An 18543-nucleotide genomic window follows, 5' to 3' on the forward strand; every position below is an offset into this window, starting at 1 on the left:
AAATGCTTTACAAAATATGAAATGGGTAATAAAACAAATTCCAAATTCAGCTTCCACATGCTCATATTCGGGTGGAGACATACACTATTCAAAACTGGATGGCTTTAGGTACCATTGTTTTATCATAGTGCAAGAAACATACACACATTTGTGTATATTCTTCATTATTTAATTTCTTTAAATATAATGCAGGACTCTAATATTTGGTGGCAACAATTTAAAAAATGATTTCTCGTTTATAGTGAATCAAAGAAAAATGCCAAAACGAAATTAATATCCCTTCTGGCAAAGTGACCCTTTAGGCTAAAAAAAACTGTTTAACAAACATGTTCTGCTTTTTTGCACATCCAATAAATTAAACAAAACATAGCACACATTTAAAAATGCACAATAAAACAGTTTAACTTAAAAAATTTTATAAAGATGAAATTTTTTTGTCACTTACAGCATGAACATCCAGCATGTCAACACTTAAATCATATGTAGTCAGATTCAAAGCTTCAAACACCTATTAGAATTAAAATAATGATAAAAATTCTAATACTAAACGTATGCCAATACTAAATGCAATTTTTTTCACTGTATACACAATTTACACATAATTTAATAAGACAAAATTTGAATAATTTTCACAGTAAGTACAGCTGCTCTCGTGACATCTCTCTTCTGATGTAAAAAAAAAAAGTTTGTTTTTCTTGCAGTAAATGAAGCTGTATGAACAGAATTCTCACTTGTCTGAGAACTATGTAGCATCAATTCAATTGCTTCTATATGGTGTGGCAATTACTCTGTAGTAACTAGTTGCTGAAACTTTCAGTGTGACTGCTGAAGTGCAGGAACCAGACAGGAAGGGTGTTAAAAGAACAATTTATTAATTTTTTTAAAATTTACAAGGCATCGACTTGACACTAACTACGCCTTGCTCAGGTGGTAACTCAACTAACAAGAACTAAACTTAAAATTCAATGATATTACAAAAAAGTATAATTTTCCCCTGGGCTCAAATAATCCTGTTACCTAAAACTGCATTGAAGTGTGGCAGCAAATTAATAGCAGTTACGCAAATTAATTACAGTACTTGTCCACTCTTTCCAACTTTCCCTTCTAGAGATCCGTATTTAAACCTTTCCTCCTAATGGTAGAATTTGCATTTATTCATGCACACAACCAATTTTACATATTCTGACATTGACAATTAAGGGAATGAAAGCTTATAGGAAAGAAAGCACAAACTTAACTGGTTAGTCAAAATAAATATAAATCCCTACAACTCTATCAGGTGATATCATTATAGAAAACTTTGGACTTCAACTTACTATACACAGTTTCACGAAGAGCTAGGAATATATCTTCCAACTGCCTCCTCTAATGATATCTACAGTCACCTTTTATTGTTCCTTCCATGTTGCCTGATCCCATTATGTGATCACCTCCACCGTTTCATTGCATTATTCAATATAGCTTGTGTGTTCATTGCTTGAAAAACTATTCATTACCCAAGAATTTTTTTACCAGAAAATTCATTCATGATGATATCCATTCATGACTTGAGGTTCCAAAGTAAATTTAAAAGCACAAATAATGCTATCTTTTTTCTTTCCTGAACATTTTAAAATCCTTCAAATGGATTATGTCATGTAACAAAATAATAATGTATTTTTTGCCACACTTTCAAACCTCAAGATAAAACAGCTTTCTTTCAGGTTCTTTCAAGTCAAATCTAATTAGTGGGGATGAGGGGTAAATTAATTTAATCAGAACACATCTTAACAATCCTGTGTTAAGTTACGAAAAACTAAAATGTATTCAAAAATTGTTCTTGAAAGATCTGATATATTAAAATTGAATGTTTTATAGCAAAAGCACAAAAGCAAATGCTTTAAGAATAGGTAAATATTTTTTTTTCATCGATTCACATGCACACTAGTGAAACCTAATTATATACAGGGTCTCCCACTCGCAAGGGAGCCTGGGAAAAGTGTGGTAAAAGTCTTATAAGAAGAGGAAAGAAATAAAATTTTTACATGACACACCTTTATGTTGAGAAATGAAAATGCATTACAAGGGGTGCTGGAAGTGATCTCTCTCACCTGTACACACAGTACAAATATGTGATCTGTACACACAGTTCAACACAGCACGACATGTTCGCGTGTGTTGCTGCTAGAGAATTGGGCATAACTGCCTGAATTTTACAATGGATGTTCTGACATAACTCATCAGTGGTGTGTGATTTGTGCTTGTACACAGTACTTTTAAGATGACCCCACAGAAAGAAGTTAAGGAGGTCAAGTCTGGAAAAATGATTCCACCACAATCATACTTACTATAGACGTGTGGCATACCTTGCTGGTACTAGCCAAGTGTCAGCTCCTTATCATCCAACTGGTTCACAAATTCACGAAACAGTGCCTGGTACACTTCACTGGTGACAGTAGTGTTGGAAAAATTGGCCCGAAAACGTGCAGCTGTTATAATGCACAGAACACGCCCATCTTTTGTGAATGAAGGGTCTCCTCAATGACTGCACGCTGGTTATTACTACTCCATAAATGTGTGTTTTGTTAGTTCATGTAACCTGACAAGTGGAACCATGCTTCATCACTATACCACGTGTACTCTAGCAGTAAAATACTTAAAAATACAATATTGTGTTGAACTGTGTTGAAGCCACTTCCAACATCTCTTGCAATGCACTTCCATTTTTTGAACAGAAAGACATCTCATGTAAAAATTTGGTTTCATTTCCTCTTGTTCTACGATTTTTATCATACTTTTCAAATGGCACCTTTTGAGTGGGACACCCTGTATTTTGAAAATAGGTAGCCCCCATTAAATTATTTAGTTAATTTCACAGAATTTTGTGTGAAATTAATGATTATTAATTTTTTTTTCCAAATGCATTAAAATCAAATGTCCAAATATTTATCAAGACTAACAATTTAACTGATATCAACTGAAAATATAAATATACAATGCTTAACAAAGAATCAATATATAAATTATTTACACTGCATACACAAATCAGACTAAAAATTAAAAGACATATATATAATCATTTGGTAGTAATAAGAACACAAGGTATAGTCAAGAAACAGCCAACAATAATAAAACTACCTGTTTTAGAGTCATAGGCTTGCCATCAGATATTCGTACAACATCATCTGCATGTACTTTCATTGACTTTTTGATAAAACGTAAAAGATGTTTCTGATTCATGCAAGAAGCAGCATGAACATGAGTATCAACCTAGATTCAAGAAAGAATTCCTGTTCCTTATTAAGAACACACTCATAAAATAACTGTAAGCAGCTTTTATTACAGTAAAAATTCTCAATGCTTTATCATTAACATAAAAATACTAAATCTATTGAAAACAAAAAGCAACTGTGCTAGTCAAACTTTAAAAATTATACTATAAATAATATAAGAAAGTAAAGAATACCTTTCTAGTATTATAAAAATCTCTGTGAGGCACTGCTTTTTGAGCTGCCAGCTCTCGAAGCTCATTTAGTAGAACATGAAGCTGATATTTAGCTGAGAGATACGTCAATCTTCTGTAGCAAAATGATTTCCTGTCAAGAAAATAATAACAGTAACTTAAAATCTTTAATAAGCAAATAACCAAAAATATAAACATACATCATATGCAAATGTGATGAGAATTTATATTTTTGCCAATGACTTTATAAACAAAGAATCTGAAACATTGTTTAATACCAATTCAGTAATTATGAAGTGAATTTATATTTTTACCAATGAATTCTAACCATTCTCTAATTATCTAGTAAAGTTGAATTGTATTCAGTGTGAATTATACAGTAAGCAAGCTCTGTACTTAAGAATTTTATTCAATGTGAATTATAAAATAAGCAAGCTCTGTATTTAATACAAGTTACTGCTTATTGGCTAATTAATTATGGCATGAGTAAGGAGGGATGTCTTTAAAAATGACTTTATATGAGAAAATACCACGTATTTTATCCAGCATATGTGAAAATAATCCCTAGTTCAGTCAGCTGAAATAACTCTTAGCCCCTAGATGTAAAAAAATATAACACATTCATTTTGCAGTCGTTTACCTGGCTAAGATTTGAAGGAAGACAACTATTACTAAATGCATTTTTCTAGCATGGCTCAAATATTTTTTATTAAACTCACATATAATAATTGTAGCAAATGGAAAATAAAGGGGGAAAAGCCTATCATATTCATTTAAAAATTGTAGAATAATTATGGCATGGCAAACAGGACTGTTGCTTTAAGCAAACACTTGATTTTCTTTCATTATTAGCACACTCAGCATGTACTCAAAGAATACACCCAACGTTACCTCTGATATCCATACACATAACATTACTTCTGACTTTCAAGTAGTGTAAGATGAGTCCGTTATTTCATGAACAGCTTTCATATATGCTTGCGAATGATACAGAACAAATAGTAAAATTTGCAAGACAAATAACCTCCCTACACTTTCAAATGACCAGTCAACTTTTTTGAAAACAATGTAAGGGAAAAAAAAAGCTTCAATATTCATAAAAGAAAGTCAATAAGGATACAGACAGTTAAGAAACGAGGAGGGATTTCTAAAACTACTTTAATGCTGATGTCAGCTTCCTTCAATTTTAAATGTAAAATTTACTCAGATGTGGATCACAAGTGGGTTTAATTAAATGCAAATTTAACTACTGCAAAACGGAACTCTATTTTTCTATGCAACATCTACTGACAAACTATCTATCTAATGGACCTGGAATTCTATCTGAAGGATAAATTTATGGTCATAATTAGGTTTCTTAGATGTAATAGGGATTACATTTTTATTGATTTCATATTTAGAACAACTAACTGCTAGAAAAATAAGGTCTTTCTTGAACTCTGAAGGGTTATCAATCTTTTCAAAGAGAGACACATTGATATACTTGAAGATCAATTTATACATCAGTCTGAATATGCAATTGTATAAAAACGCTTCTAATTCAAATGTATATACAGCAAACTTTTGATTAAGCGAGACAATACTGCGGATGATGTGTGTGGTAATGCAAAATTATGGTTAATCTGAATGTAGTTGGGAGGGGGGAAGAACATGAAAGAGGAATAACCAGTATTGCCATTAATAGAAAAGAATACTGCACAGACTTTACCTCTTTGTAAACAGTTTAACTTAGAGTATAAATTCACTAGAAACTGAGTTCTAAATGGCAATAAAGAGCAATATTTACAAAAAAAAAACTTAAATAAACAAAATCAGAACAAACAACAAAATCAGAACTTTTTTGGTAGAATTTTGTTTCTTTCTTTCTTAATGATTATTTTTTCTTGTGAAGCATTATCTTATCTTTATGCAAACTGTCATCTTGCTCTTCCAAATAATTAAAAAAGGACTCAACATGGTCAAGTGCAGCACATGTGAGTTATTGTCAAATGTTTGCTCTTCCCTTCTTCCTCCCCTCACTATCACATGCTAACACAGTTCACAATTTGAGTGTTTGTGAGAATTCTGAATCCAAATCTCGGCAAATCACTATCCTACTCCATTTTGAAATATTTGCTTTTCACACTTTTTCACCGCCAGGTATTCTGCTTGTAATTCAGGTATGATCTATGGGTTACAATTCCTGAATGTTTGTATCACACTCAAATATTCTACCTTCTTCAATGACAGGCAGAATTTTTTTCAAAGCACCATTAAAATATAATTTGCTTCATCTACCTTTTTTTCTGATTGAAATAGTGAATGGGTAGTTTGCTTCCATCCCTTAAAAAGACCTTGAATATTTTGCCCTTCTGATAACAACCAATTTCAATTTATAATTTCCTGGTGTGTTAGAGCATGTCATAACCATTACACATAATTTACTAGTTTTGTAACTGGAAGTATTATTTTTCCGTTTTGAATGCTACAGTTCTCATTGACAAGCATTTCCATAATAGGCAAAATTCAATGGCATTACATATTTGCCTTGCAAGCAATATTTCAGCCTTAATTAACTTATTACAAAAAATTTTATTTGCACTATCTATTTATTTGCGCTATCTGTTCAGCTGACTACCATTCAGCTGAACTTGGAAGTTCATCATGTGCTTCCAGTTCCCAAATGTCATGGCCCTTTTTTAAACAGAGTAAAACCTGCTTATGGTGTGCTGAACATGCCTGCAAAACCTAACTGTTGAAATAAATTTTTTTCCCCCATTCTTTAGCACAAATGATTCTCTTTGCAAGGTTCTCCTGCACTCATTTCTGGCTACCACTCCAAAGCCTGTAAAGTCTTCATACATTGATTTTTTTATAGTTTTTTTTTTATTCCCACCACAAAATCAGATGAACATGCAAGTTGCATAAATTCTTATTTTTTCCTTAATACAGTTAAAGCTGAACTTGGTGGACAGCTTAGGAAATTGACAAATGCTGCTTACGTGAAAATTATGGAAGAAAAGCCAAATAAATAGAAAAACAAATCTCTGGTCTAAAATCATAAGAACAGTCATCTTATTTGTTATCAACTTGAACACCAAAAACTTAAATTTATGTCAGATCTCGGGGAAGGGGGGTGCATTTCAGACACAAGTCGACACATTCACATGAAAGTAAAAACATCTCATCCGATTATAAAATCATACAGGCCATGAATGTTAGTGGAGATCCCACCAAATTGGAGATAAATCATTCCAACAAAAGTTCAAAAGAACACATCACTCTTTAATTAATCAGATAATTAAAAAATGCAAGTTACAGATATAATGTATCTAAAACTAACATTTTTTAACATAATTTTCACATTCCATCACCAGTATTTATCCATTTTCAAATAAAATTACATATCCTGTTTATTCTTATCCTGCTTAACCTTCCGGTTGGCGGCTGTTCCTTTGAATGAAGTCATCTCGATGGTGAGTTGTGTAGTAAACTAATTGTGTGTCATCAATAGGCTATTGTGTACTAAAATTATATGCCATTTTTCCAGGTCACATATATTATAGAAATAAGAATAAAGCAATATAAAAAAGACAATGAAATTCAATAATTCATGTTTCTTACAGTGGGCCATCTGCTATCATAGCACACATCAGTTGTTTATCTGCAACAAATTCAGAGAGTGGAGGGAAATGAAAATCACATTTCTTAGCAGCTTCGGTTCCTTTTGGAGCTCGGAATACTTCAAAAATCCCTTTTTCTATCACAAAATGACAATCCCAATCTTCAATATATTCTGCTTTCCATGGTTCTTTAACAGTCGGAGGTTCTGTTATAGGCAATTCTACACAAATATTGATAACATATTGTAAATATCTTATATAAAAATGAATTAATAACAATGTTTTTTCACAATTAAAAAGTAAACAACATAAAAAGCAAGCTCTCATTAATTAAAAAGTGGCTTTAAATGATAAAATAAGAACAAAATGTTAAGCATGCAATCTTATATGAATTTAGCAAATTAGGCAATACAACAGAAAAGTTATGCACACACAGCCCTACATTATAGTGAAATGTTCACAATGTATTTTCATACCTTGGTATTATATATTAGATTTATAATAAAAGCTGTAACTTCATGAAATAATTTGAAGATAATTTGTAGAGACATTAGGTTAATTGGAAAAGCCGGAGAGATGGAAAATTAGCAACCGCCTTCGCAGGGGATCGAACCACGGACCTCTGGGATACCGGCCCAGCGTGCAGAACGACTACACTACGAAGGCATGCCAAGAAGGTGGCAAAAATACCTTATATACTCCCCCTTTTAAAGGGTGACTGAAGTTTTTAGGGGACCCAATCGCCCAAATCCTGGGTGGGGAGAAATCATCAACTGCCACCCTTTTAGTTCGGGTGCCACTGTAGAGACATTAGGTTAATTGGAAAAGCCGGAGAGATGAAAAATTAGCAACTGCCTTCAGCGGGAATTGAACCAAGGACCTCTGGAATACTGGCCCAGCATGCAGAACTACTACACCACGAAGGCACATCAAGAAGGTGGGAGAAATACCTTATAAATTATAATTCAAAATTTCATTGCATCAATGTCATTACATGTAAAGTACAGAATTGCAGATTCTTGTACTTTACTACCTGAATTTGATCCTAGAAAAATGTATAAGCTCAGACTTGTGAATAAGCATTGAGAAGCACTGAATGTATAAGCACTGAGAAGGAGAATATATACTCATAATATTATTCACTCAATGATACAATTAATTTAATAATTGATACAAAATATCATTTCTTCATTAAAAATGCTATTTAAATTTGTTACATTTAGATGGCCTCTACTTTTACATTGGAAAAACCCAGATTTAAAAACAGTGCCTTAAAGATTTTAAGCTACGCAGTTTGATAATTAGATGTTAGAAAATCATGCTGCAAAAATCACACATAATTTCAAAGAAAATTAGTTAGTTTGGGTTATATATTTTAAATATAAGAAAAGCATGTTAAGTACCTTTCAGCACTGGGCCTTTTGTAAAAATTTTCTTGAAACCTTTAAGGAGTAAAGTTTTTATTTGACAAAAAAAAAAAAGAAAAAGAAAAAAATTGCCAAAACATTTTAATGTTACATGGAAAATACATTCTTATAGTCAAAAATGAATATAAAGGTAATATTTGAAAAGCTTTTAAGCAGTAAGTTATGAATAGTCAGAAAATACAAATAAGCTCCATCTCATGAAATTTTAATAGTGAAAGCAAGTATATTAATGCTCAGCCATATATGCCAACATAAATTGGAAGTTAAAAAAAAAAAAAAAAAAATTGAAAGCTTTCAGATTTTACATTACCTCCAAAGGGACATTTTTTAAACATTTCGTGGGTTACCTTTATTTATTAAATATCATGTTCTTCACACTTGAACCATAAAATTCAGTTCAACAGCAGTATCACAAAATAATTTTTAACTGAGCATATCTTTATAATTTTGGATATACAGTTCCTAGAGATAAAAGTGTTTTTTTTTCGTACAATGTTGCCATTGCTCGCTTTTAAATCATTGAGTTTGTTAATCAAAAATTCGTTAAAATGTAACAAAATATGAAATAGATAATAAAACCAATTCCAAATCAGGGCTTCCAGATGCCCATATTCGTTGGAGAATTACATTATTCAAAATTTTGATGGCTCTAAGTTCTATTTTTTCTTTTATCACAATGCAAAAACATGCTTACATTTATGCAGATTCTTTGTTATTTAATTTCTTTAAATATAATACAGGGCTGTAATATTTGGTGGCAACAGTTTGAAAAGTGAACTCACATTTAAAGTTTACAATTCAAAATGCCAAAACGAAATTAATAGCCCTTCTGGGCTAAAAAGGTACACATTTAAAGTTAAAATAATAATAATGAAGTGTGATTTTTTATAGCCTTTTACCTTTTAATTTACCATTTACCTTACTGCTTTCAACTGAAAAGATTATGTAACTAAGATAACACAATAAATGCTTCAACTTAAAAAAAACAAAACAAAACAAAACAAAACAAAAAAAAAAAAAAAAAAAAACTTGTATAAATATTTTAAATTTAACACTGAAGTTACACAATTATCTGTCAGTCATTTGCAAAATTTTTACTTTGTACTGCAAACTCTTTAAAGCCACAGCCTCAAAGGTAACATCGCTATTCGGCGATTTATGAATCTAAAACACTTCTTGGGTGTTTCTTATTTTAGACAAGAAAACAATATAAATTCTAATATCATTAGATGTTCTTATTTTTTAATTGAGTACATTAAAATGAAAAACTAAAGCTAAAAAAAGAACAAATTGCTCCAATAACTTATACTTGTTATCTTAGATATTAAGTCATTAAAAAATTACAGTTAATTTCAGGGCATGTAGGAATCTACCTAACCTTTCTTTCCTCAAAGCAAAACTACTTGTTAAAGAGATAAATATGTAATAAAAATGAAATGTCTAACAAAAAGACAATATTTTAATGTTAATTTTATACCCTGTACTTTTGACACAATTAATTTTCCGTCATATGTAATATACTCTTAATTCCCATTCTATTTTTTTAAGAGCATCTTCAGTTATGAATAAGCAGCTTCCAATATAATATTCGTGCAAGCTAAAATTCTATGTATAGTTAAAGATGATACAGAACAAAATTAATAGCTGTAAACAGCTCAAGAAGAATGCAAACATATAACCTTCCTTAGCATACAAGAAATACTGTAAATTCCTGAAATTATTCATGTAATATCCCTAAAGGAGAGTTCAGTTCTCTTTTTGCAACGAATTCTCTCACACCTGAATAACAACTGACTTGTGCCAAAACTTAAAGTCCTATTTATATGGTATATCAGAAGAAAATGGTCCTAGGGACTTCAGAGATGCATTTTTCTGAAAATCTCCAGGAGTTAAAATATTGAAGAATGTTGCCAAGGACACTGGAAGATATAATGAAAAAACTGTATATATATATATTATAGCTGCCAATTCTCTCAGTACAAACAAGAGAGTTGGCAGATATGACATAAAGTGTAAAAGTCTTATGGTTATGGTTACCGTGAAAAAATTTTGAAATTTTCTAACGAAAACACTCACTTTTTTCCTGCATAAAGTGATCAATGCACTGAAAAACCATCAGCGGCTTTGTGATAATACACAAATGAAAGATATCGCTGGCATAAAATATTTGCAAAGAAAAGCATTGTAAAGGGAGAAGAGGGAAAAAAACATTATTGTAATTTTGCTATCATTGGTCCTTTACAATATTTTCCTTTGCAAATGTTTTACACCAACAATTTTTGTGATACATGTATCAATGCAACACCATTTATGGATTTTTTAATGCACTAATCAATTTGCGCAAGAAGAAAGTCAGTGTTGCCATTTGAAATTTTTGGAATTTTTCACTGTAACTGTGAGAACTTTATTGTTTTAAATCATCACAATCTCGAGAGCATACTGAACAAGATCTCAAACAATATCTGAAATTTCATTTAGAGTGCTTGAAGCAGGTTTATATACTGCAGAAGAATTTTTATGACCACACTGTATATCAGCCAAATTATATAGATTAAAATATAAAAAATTATTTAAATGAGAAAATGTATAAATTTACATTAAAATTTCTCTAAGCATGAAACAAACTTGAATCAATGTAACTAAACAGAAAAGAGTTGTTTTTAATCTAAGACATACTCACTTGTATTATTAAAAAAGTAATCGGAATAACCTGATGGCATGGATATACAAAATAATATCATTATATTAAAATATAAAAAAATACATAATACATAAAAATATCTTAGAAACTGTTTTACATATAAATAATTGTAAAAGTGATACAATACCAGCAGGTATTTTTGCCTGAAATCATTATAAATTTTTTTAAAAATATGGTATTATTCGGTTTCGAGGGCTGTAAAAAATCGCCAAACTATCAACAACAATGTCAATGCTGCCAAAAATAATTGCGGCAACCCTAATAATTGTGGCAAGAAAGGAAGTATAATAGTAAATAATTATCTAAGATTGATGTTTTAATTTAGATAAAATGTTAACTTCATATAATACTTTTTTATGATTCTAATTTATATGAAAAAGGCTAAACATAACTGAATGGAAGCATAAGAGTAAATAAATATTTCAGATCATTATTATAATTTATATAAAAATTGCTAAATATAACTGAATGGATGCCTGCATCGCTATTTTGCTAGCGACTTATCGCTAAAGCATAATTTCATCTTGTTGGTTGTTCAAACGTAATTTTCTACAATGAATGATGCGTTTTCTTTGAAAATATTCTCAGTAAAGTGCAGAATTGCTCACTTATTTATTTGCCGCTTTTTACAAGGGTAAAACAATTGAACTCTTGTCAATTTTCTTTTACTTTTTAAGTGAAAATAGTCGATGTGTACATATAAAGTCAAGGGTGTGCGCAGTGCCATTTTTGTGCAAATCTAGGATTTTTTTTAAGTGAAAATAGGTCGATGTGCACATGGATACAGAGTATGTACAATTCTTGAAAACGCATCAAGCAGTGGGTGATTCTGCACTTTACCCAAAATTCTATTGCCGACTTTTCGACGTGGGCAATTTCCAAGTTGTTAAATCCATAGGATATCAAAAAAGGATTTAAAAATTAAACTAGTATGTCAATGGCGTCTTAAGAAATATAGAACTATATAAACTTATGCAATCTGAAATCAACGCGTATGCTAGATATGGCGAGCTGTTAAATGGCCGCGTTTTCTAGATTTGGTGCTTTTGCGCATACATTTTTGCTGCAATTTTTTTTACAGCCCTCAAAACCGAATAGTACCAAAAATATTTATTTCAGTTTTATAGCTTGAATTTTAAGCTATAGAACAGTATATAGAAGAATATGCAGAACAATTTATCAAATAAACATACATTTCAAAATAAACTACAAAAGAATACACATTTATCATTCAAATCAAAAATATTTCTATTAACAATTCAAATGTGATTACACTTCAGAACATAAGATGATTTCCATGTTATTTGCATCAATTAATATCAGTCAAAGCATTTTTAAAAAGACGAGAAAGTTATAAAAAATATATAATATGCAGAAAATTATTCAAAAGCTGCTGAAAATGCATACGGAATTGGATTATGAAACTTCTTTCACATGCTTTCATTTCTTAATAGGAAGCTTTATTAAATTATCTTCAGAATAAAATTATTAATTCACTATGATTATTCATCTCTACTAAATAAGAACAGGTGAAAAAATTGTTTTTTTAAGTGTGGAACTATAAAAATGCTACATACAAAAAAAAGGGCAGTACTTGTGTAAACTTTAAAAATTACACATATCTAGAATAGTTTAAAACCTTGATATATTGAAAGAGCTCATATTCAAATAGAAAATTAGCACTAACAGCAAACTTAATATCTGTGTGTAGCATAAATATTATTTGAATACTGTTCAAATAAAGACACTTCTTTAAGATATAACTGAATAAATAAATACTGACCATCAGAATCATCCAATTTTACATTTTGGCCATTTAAAATCCAGTGTTCATCTCTAGGTTTCAGAAAACGTGCTGTAATGGCTGCAAACGATTGCCCCGAGTACGACATGTACTTCTGTCTTAACTTCAAAGCTTGCAATAATAGAGAAGATGCTTGTTGAAGATCTTCTAAGGGTACCTTATAAGAACAAGGGGAAAAATGCCAATAAAAATAAAAATTCACAGAAAAAAAAAAAAAAAAATGCATCACCAACCCCAATGATACCTAATTAATGATTGATTATAGCCTACAGAACAGATAAGTTAGCATTCAGAATCTTTTTATACCAGCAGAAAATTTAAAAAGGCAATATGAGAGAAAAACTAACATAAAATCAATGGTAGCACAATTAACAACAGAAACATCCCACTTGAAATTAATACATGTTTAAGCACATTTATTTTAGAACATACAGGGACATTTGTATAAAACGTGTAATTTTTTTAAAAGTATATACATAAATTTTGAATGTAAATCTGAAACTCGTATATAAATTTAAAAATATTTCATTATCCAAAATATTATTCTGATCTTAATAATATATAAATAAATGTTCCTTTTTCCTTTTCATAAAATTGCATTTAAAAAATTATATTTATCTTCCCAAGTGAATAAAAGTTGGATTGAAAATCTCTTATACACAAAAGATGAAACTTGTTATAAAAGATCTCATTAAAACCTATTTTTAAATCTTCAGTGATTGTAATTTTAAGCACCAATAAAAAAACCAAATAATATATTTCCAGAGAATTTTTATTATAGCACAGAAAGTTTTATACATATTTAATCTACTATGGAAAGACATACATTAACGTACAAAACTATTTCTGAAGAGATGACTTGAATTTTAAACACAGCATATTAAAAATGCACATATGAAGACACACTAATATTATTACATTACATATTTCAAAGACCTTATCAATTCAAATAATATTCTGGTATTTTTCCATTTTGATGGCGCAAATCTCAAGCAGACTTTATTTGCGACAACATACAGTATCTACATAAAAAATGTTAACAAATGTTAGTTCTAAGAATTTTTTCTTTCAAAGGCATAAACATTTTAATATCGTTTAAAATTTTGTAAAAAGCCAATAAATAAACACAATAAATTTGTAAAATTTAAGAATGTTTAAGAATTTATTATGCTTTCATGGTTCAGCATGCTGATTCGCCAGTTCATATCATGTGATCCCAAGTAATCTCACCTCACATAAACAAAAATCTAATTCTCTCAGTAATTATCTACATTAATTTCAAGTTAAATCTTAATTTGGAACACATGTTTAAATGCAAGAATTATTTCAATTCGTACAAATAGCTTATTCAGAAATTATGTAAAACTACAGTGCTTTACTTCGCTAGTGCATTCTCATTAGAATTGATGAGTTTAACCCTTGACTGCCTTCGGGTGAGCAGTGTGATTGCATCCTAATTGACTTAATTACCACGAATGGCCTTAGGGCATAAAATTGAACTATCTGGGTAAAAATTCTATGTAATTGTATGCCAGTACTGATAGAAACAATCAATCTGATAAGAAATGGCTGTTACTTGGTTTGTAAATGAGGCGTAAAAGGTTACCAGTGAGGATATTCTGTTTGGCATGAGTTGTACCATTATTGGCAACTTTATCGCCTGCGCCGGCAAAACAGAAAAGTACCAATATTCTTTTTACTTGCATAAAATACTTTTCTATTCATTTTACATTGTTACCCCAAATCATTTGCTAAAAAAATGGGGAGAAAAGTAAGGAGGAATAACATTTGAGTAAATACGATACTTGATAAATGATACATCCAAACCGTAAAATGCTGTAAAAATTGGCAGAGATACTTATTACATTTTAAGAATTGGTATTAATTGTGATATATACATCCTGATACACTCAAATTAATACCTCAAAGAATTTCATTGATTTGACATGACTGCCTTGGTGCTCATTTGTTTCGTTTTAATCTGACTGCCTCGCCTTTATGTGCTTTGTGTGATTTTGGACAAGTCATGGATGCTGTTCATCTGGACGTGTGATCAGCACTTAAGAGTTTGGACTGTATTGTAAAGAAGTATCGGAGAGCTCGCTGCCTAATGACCTGATGGTCAATGGCCAGATATTTGATAAATAAGAATTTCATGTTCAAAAAGGTCCATTTGGAGTATTAAAGTATTTCCTTCGTGATAAAATTATTCACTTGAATCTACAGCTATAAATATGTAGTGCTATGAAAATTTTTTGGAATATGTTTTATAATTAATGTGATGCAAGAGCTGGTGGCCACACTTATGAATCTCGCAATTCAGTGCATGAAGTAGTTGGATGTTTTGTAAAATGGAGTCGAAACATTAGTATGACTTACAGTGTGATATGCAATTGCTTCAATCCACAGTTTCAGGGATTAATCTTTTTTTCCAGGATCTTAACATGGAGTGATAGTATCAACTATGAAAAACATTTTGAAACAACGTGACAATTACACATGCGTTGTTACTGATCCTAACTGGTTAGCCATTAGGCTCGACCAGATCCATGAGTCCAAGAACTGCCAATAAATCCAAAATGAAAGTAGGTCTTTTCAAATGCTCTTCTTTTACAAGTCCCAAACAGGTGACAAGATGTTCAGAAATGAAACGATCAATATCACATTTTCTACAGATGCAGTAGATATCTTTTCCCAGGGAAAATTTCAGGCATTTCAGGTGCCCACTTGGGAGCTTAGTCAAAGTAGTCTGCTAAGACCAATTACCCATAAAAGCAACAGCATCTCCCAGCTGCCAGCCAACATACCAGTCTTGAGTTAGGTTACATTCAGAAATTTTGTTTACCCACCAAAATTGAGTTTCGCATAAACTACCACGAAGCCATGATAATTCTATAGTTAATGCACATTTAATGTGTGGTATCAGGAGCACCTCTTACTACATTATAAGTAATGGTAAATCTCTACATATAATAAAAGAAAGAGTATGTCTATGTGTCTTTCATTTGTGCTGCCGGTAAGCTAATAGACACAGGGCTACGAAATTTGGTACCTATGTACCAAATTTTGTAGCTCTGTGCATCTAGACAACAGCAAGGGCACCTCGGAGCGATTCTTTCAAAATTCGAATCAGATTTTTTTTTTTTTAAATTTTATTTATTTATTTATTTATTTTTGATGAAATTGCATCATTTTGAACAGTTTCATTCTTTTAGAAATGTGGTTTTGGTAACAGTTTTTCATTTAATGCTTTGTATACTAGACTGCTGACAATAAGAGATAAAATATTATTAATTATACACCCAACATGCACATCGCAATCTTCTTACTCTGATGCAGATGTGCATTGTGAGGCAAAACAGAAAGAATTTCTTTTTTCCCCCTTTCTCTCTTTATTAGCTAATGGCAAAGTGGTTTGTATATTTTGAATTATGTCATCCACAAAGCCCAATTTTGATTGGTTATTGCTTTCTGATGATAGTTTCCTTCTTTTAGAAATGTGGTTTTGGCAACAGTTTTTCATTCGTTGCTTTGGATACTGGACTGCTGACTGTTTTCTCTTGAAAATATATGATTTTTTGCTTATTTCATTCTAATTTTTTTATACAGTACAAAGTCTTTAATCCAGACTCGTCGGGACTTCGGCGATTCCTGATTAGGGGTTTTTCCGGATTATAGATCATCAATTTAAATCTGGTAAGATGGCATGCAGAAATTATAAAATTAAAAATATGAAACTGTAATTTATGAAATAAAGAGCAATTATGATCTAAAGGGTATCAAAATTTACAAAAAAAAAAAAAAAAAAAAAAAAAAAAGCATAATATTTATTTGTTTACTTTATTAAACATTTCTTTCAATGTAAATTGTTTAAGTTGCTTCATTTTATATGCTAATACTTTCTGTTTAATTCTCTATAAACAGACATAATTTCTTGTTCAGTTACAAAGTTCCGCTGTTCAAGTCCTGCAATTGCTGTACCAAGAATACAGACTAACTGGTCAATCGAAATTTTTTCGTTTTCACCAACCTCTACAGTGCTGACAGATCAACTTCCAGTTCATTGCGTGCCACGATGTCCCCCCCCCCCCATGCAGAGCAGCATGAAATTGATAAACAGATTTCGGAATGGTTAGAGAAACAAAGGATATGCCTTTATCCATTTTTTGCAACAATTCCACTTTTTGTTTGATGGACATCGAAACATGCTTTCGCTTTGTATATCCTTTAGCAGCTCCAGAATTGGAAACTCTTTTTGACATAATCGAAAGTTCAAGCTTAATTTTTATCAAATTTCTCTAACAGTCTGCAAAAAATAATAAGCCGGATCCAATTAGAAGATAAGATTAAGGAACAACGCAATCAGCAACATTAACTGAAATGGATAATTAGATAATTTTAGCCTACCTTACACTGTCCATTATACATTAAACACGCATGTGTAAACACATATGCGCATGCACGTAAAGGTATTACGCACTTTCTGCGCATGCGTAAAAGCTAAAAAGCGTGCGCAGAAAGTTTGTAGCTTTGAGGTCCGGATTATGGACGTTCGAATTTAAGACTTTGTACTGTATTATATTTTAATTATATATAATTTTAACTATATAAAAAATTTGCGTGAATTTTTTTTTTTGAGGAAACAATGTTCTTAACTTAATTTGAATTCTTAAGATTTTGGAATGGGAAGTTGGTTAATTTATTTATTAGGATAATTAATATTTGTGTTAAGGGATATTGCTTATTTCATTGTAGTTTTTTTTATATACAACATATTTTTACTGAAAGAGTAAAATTCTGTTCAGTTTTTAAATTTAATGTCTGCTGTTTCCTTTAGGCATTTTTCTGGTACATTTTTAAAAACCAGAAGAAGGCTAGCTGCATAGCGGCTAGTAGACAATAAAACACATGTTTTTATAGCATATTTCATATGCTGTTTCTCTGCACTAAATGGAGTTTATGTATGTTACTTGTGCACTTAAATTAATTATGGAAAACGCATGTTTTATTACTTAAGTAGAAAACAGCATCCTGGAAAATACAAAACAAATGTGTGATGTCGCAATAAATAAAACTGTTTTGCTAAATGTATTTTTTATTTACATAATCAAAACATCTCTCAGCTAAAATATTTTTTATGTCCACAATGAAAACATATCTCAGCTCTTATTACAAAAATGAAAATGAAATCAGCTTATGGAAACAGATACAGTCAAAGGCCTAAGAAATTCTGAAGCTACTGATCATGAGTATTAATTAATAATTGCTTTACAAACCTAATAATTCAGCAATTAAAAAAAATCCAGTTTTTCACAAGTAAACTGAATTTTTTTAAACATAACTATGCAACATTTACCTTTTGAATTTAAGGTAAAATTTTAAAGATCTAAAGAAATAAAAAAGTACTAATTGCTATCACCCATTATCCTTTCTGTACGTAAATTTTTATTGCTGTGTTATTAACAACATAAAAGCTCATGAAAAAACAGAGCCACTCCAGCTTGCCAAAAGTTCATTTCTTTTTACCTCTCCACTTTGTCCAAAAATAACTCCACTCCTAAATTCAA

General features: G+C 30.8%; 1 protein-coding gene across 6 annotated transcripts in view; it reads right to left on the bottom strand.

The window, feature by feature from the left end:
• Positions 1–18543, bottom strand: part of LOC118188776 (AMP deaminase 2-like) — an 87838-nt gene that overhangs the window by 35575 nt on the left and 33720 nt on the right. For 3 of the 6 annotated variants that reach the window (XM_085812200.1, XM_085812198.1, XM_085812197.1), the window contains 7 exons: positions 12956–13133; positions 11152–11181; positions 8448–8486; positions 7046–7265; positions 3446–3575; positions 3118–3249; positions 446–508 (listed from right to left, as the gene is read on the bottom strand). In XM_085812200.1, the coding sequence (XP_085668326.1) occupies positions 446–508; positions 3118–3249; positions 3446–3575; positions 7046–7265; positions 8448–8486; positions 11152–11181; positions 12956–13133 (792 nt within the window). The remainder of the gene's footprint in view (positions 1–445; positions 509–3117; positions 3250–3445; positions 3576–7045; positions 7266–8447; positions 8487–11151; positions 11182–12955; positions 13134–18543) is intronic. The other 3 variants (XM_035359280.2, XM_085812201.1, XM_085812199.1) reach the window with 2 other exon arrangements.

This window comes from Stegodyphus dumicola, chromosome 2, assembly GCF_044657685.1.
Source record: "Stegodyphus dumicola isolate Sdum_Otavi_A_Nest chromosome 2, ASM4465768v1".
Lineage (NCBI taxonomy): Eukaryota > Metazoa > Arthropoda > Arachnida > Araneae > Eresidae > Stegodyphus > Stegodyphus dumicola.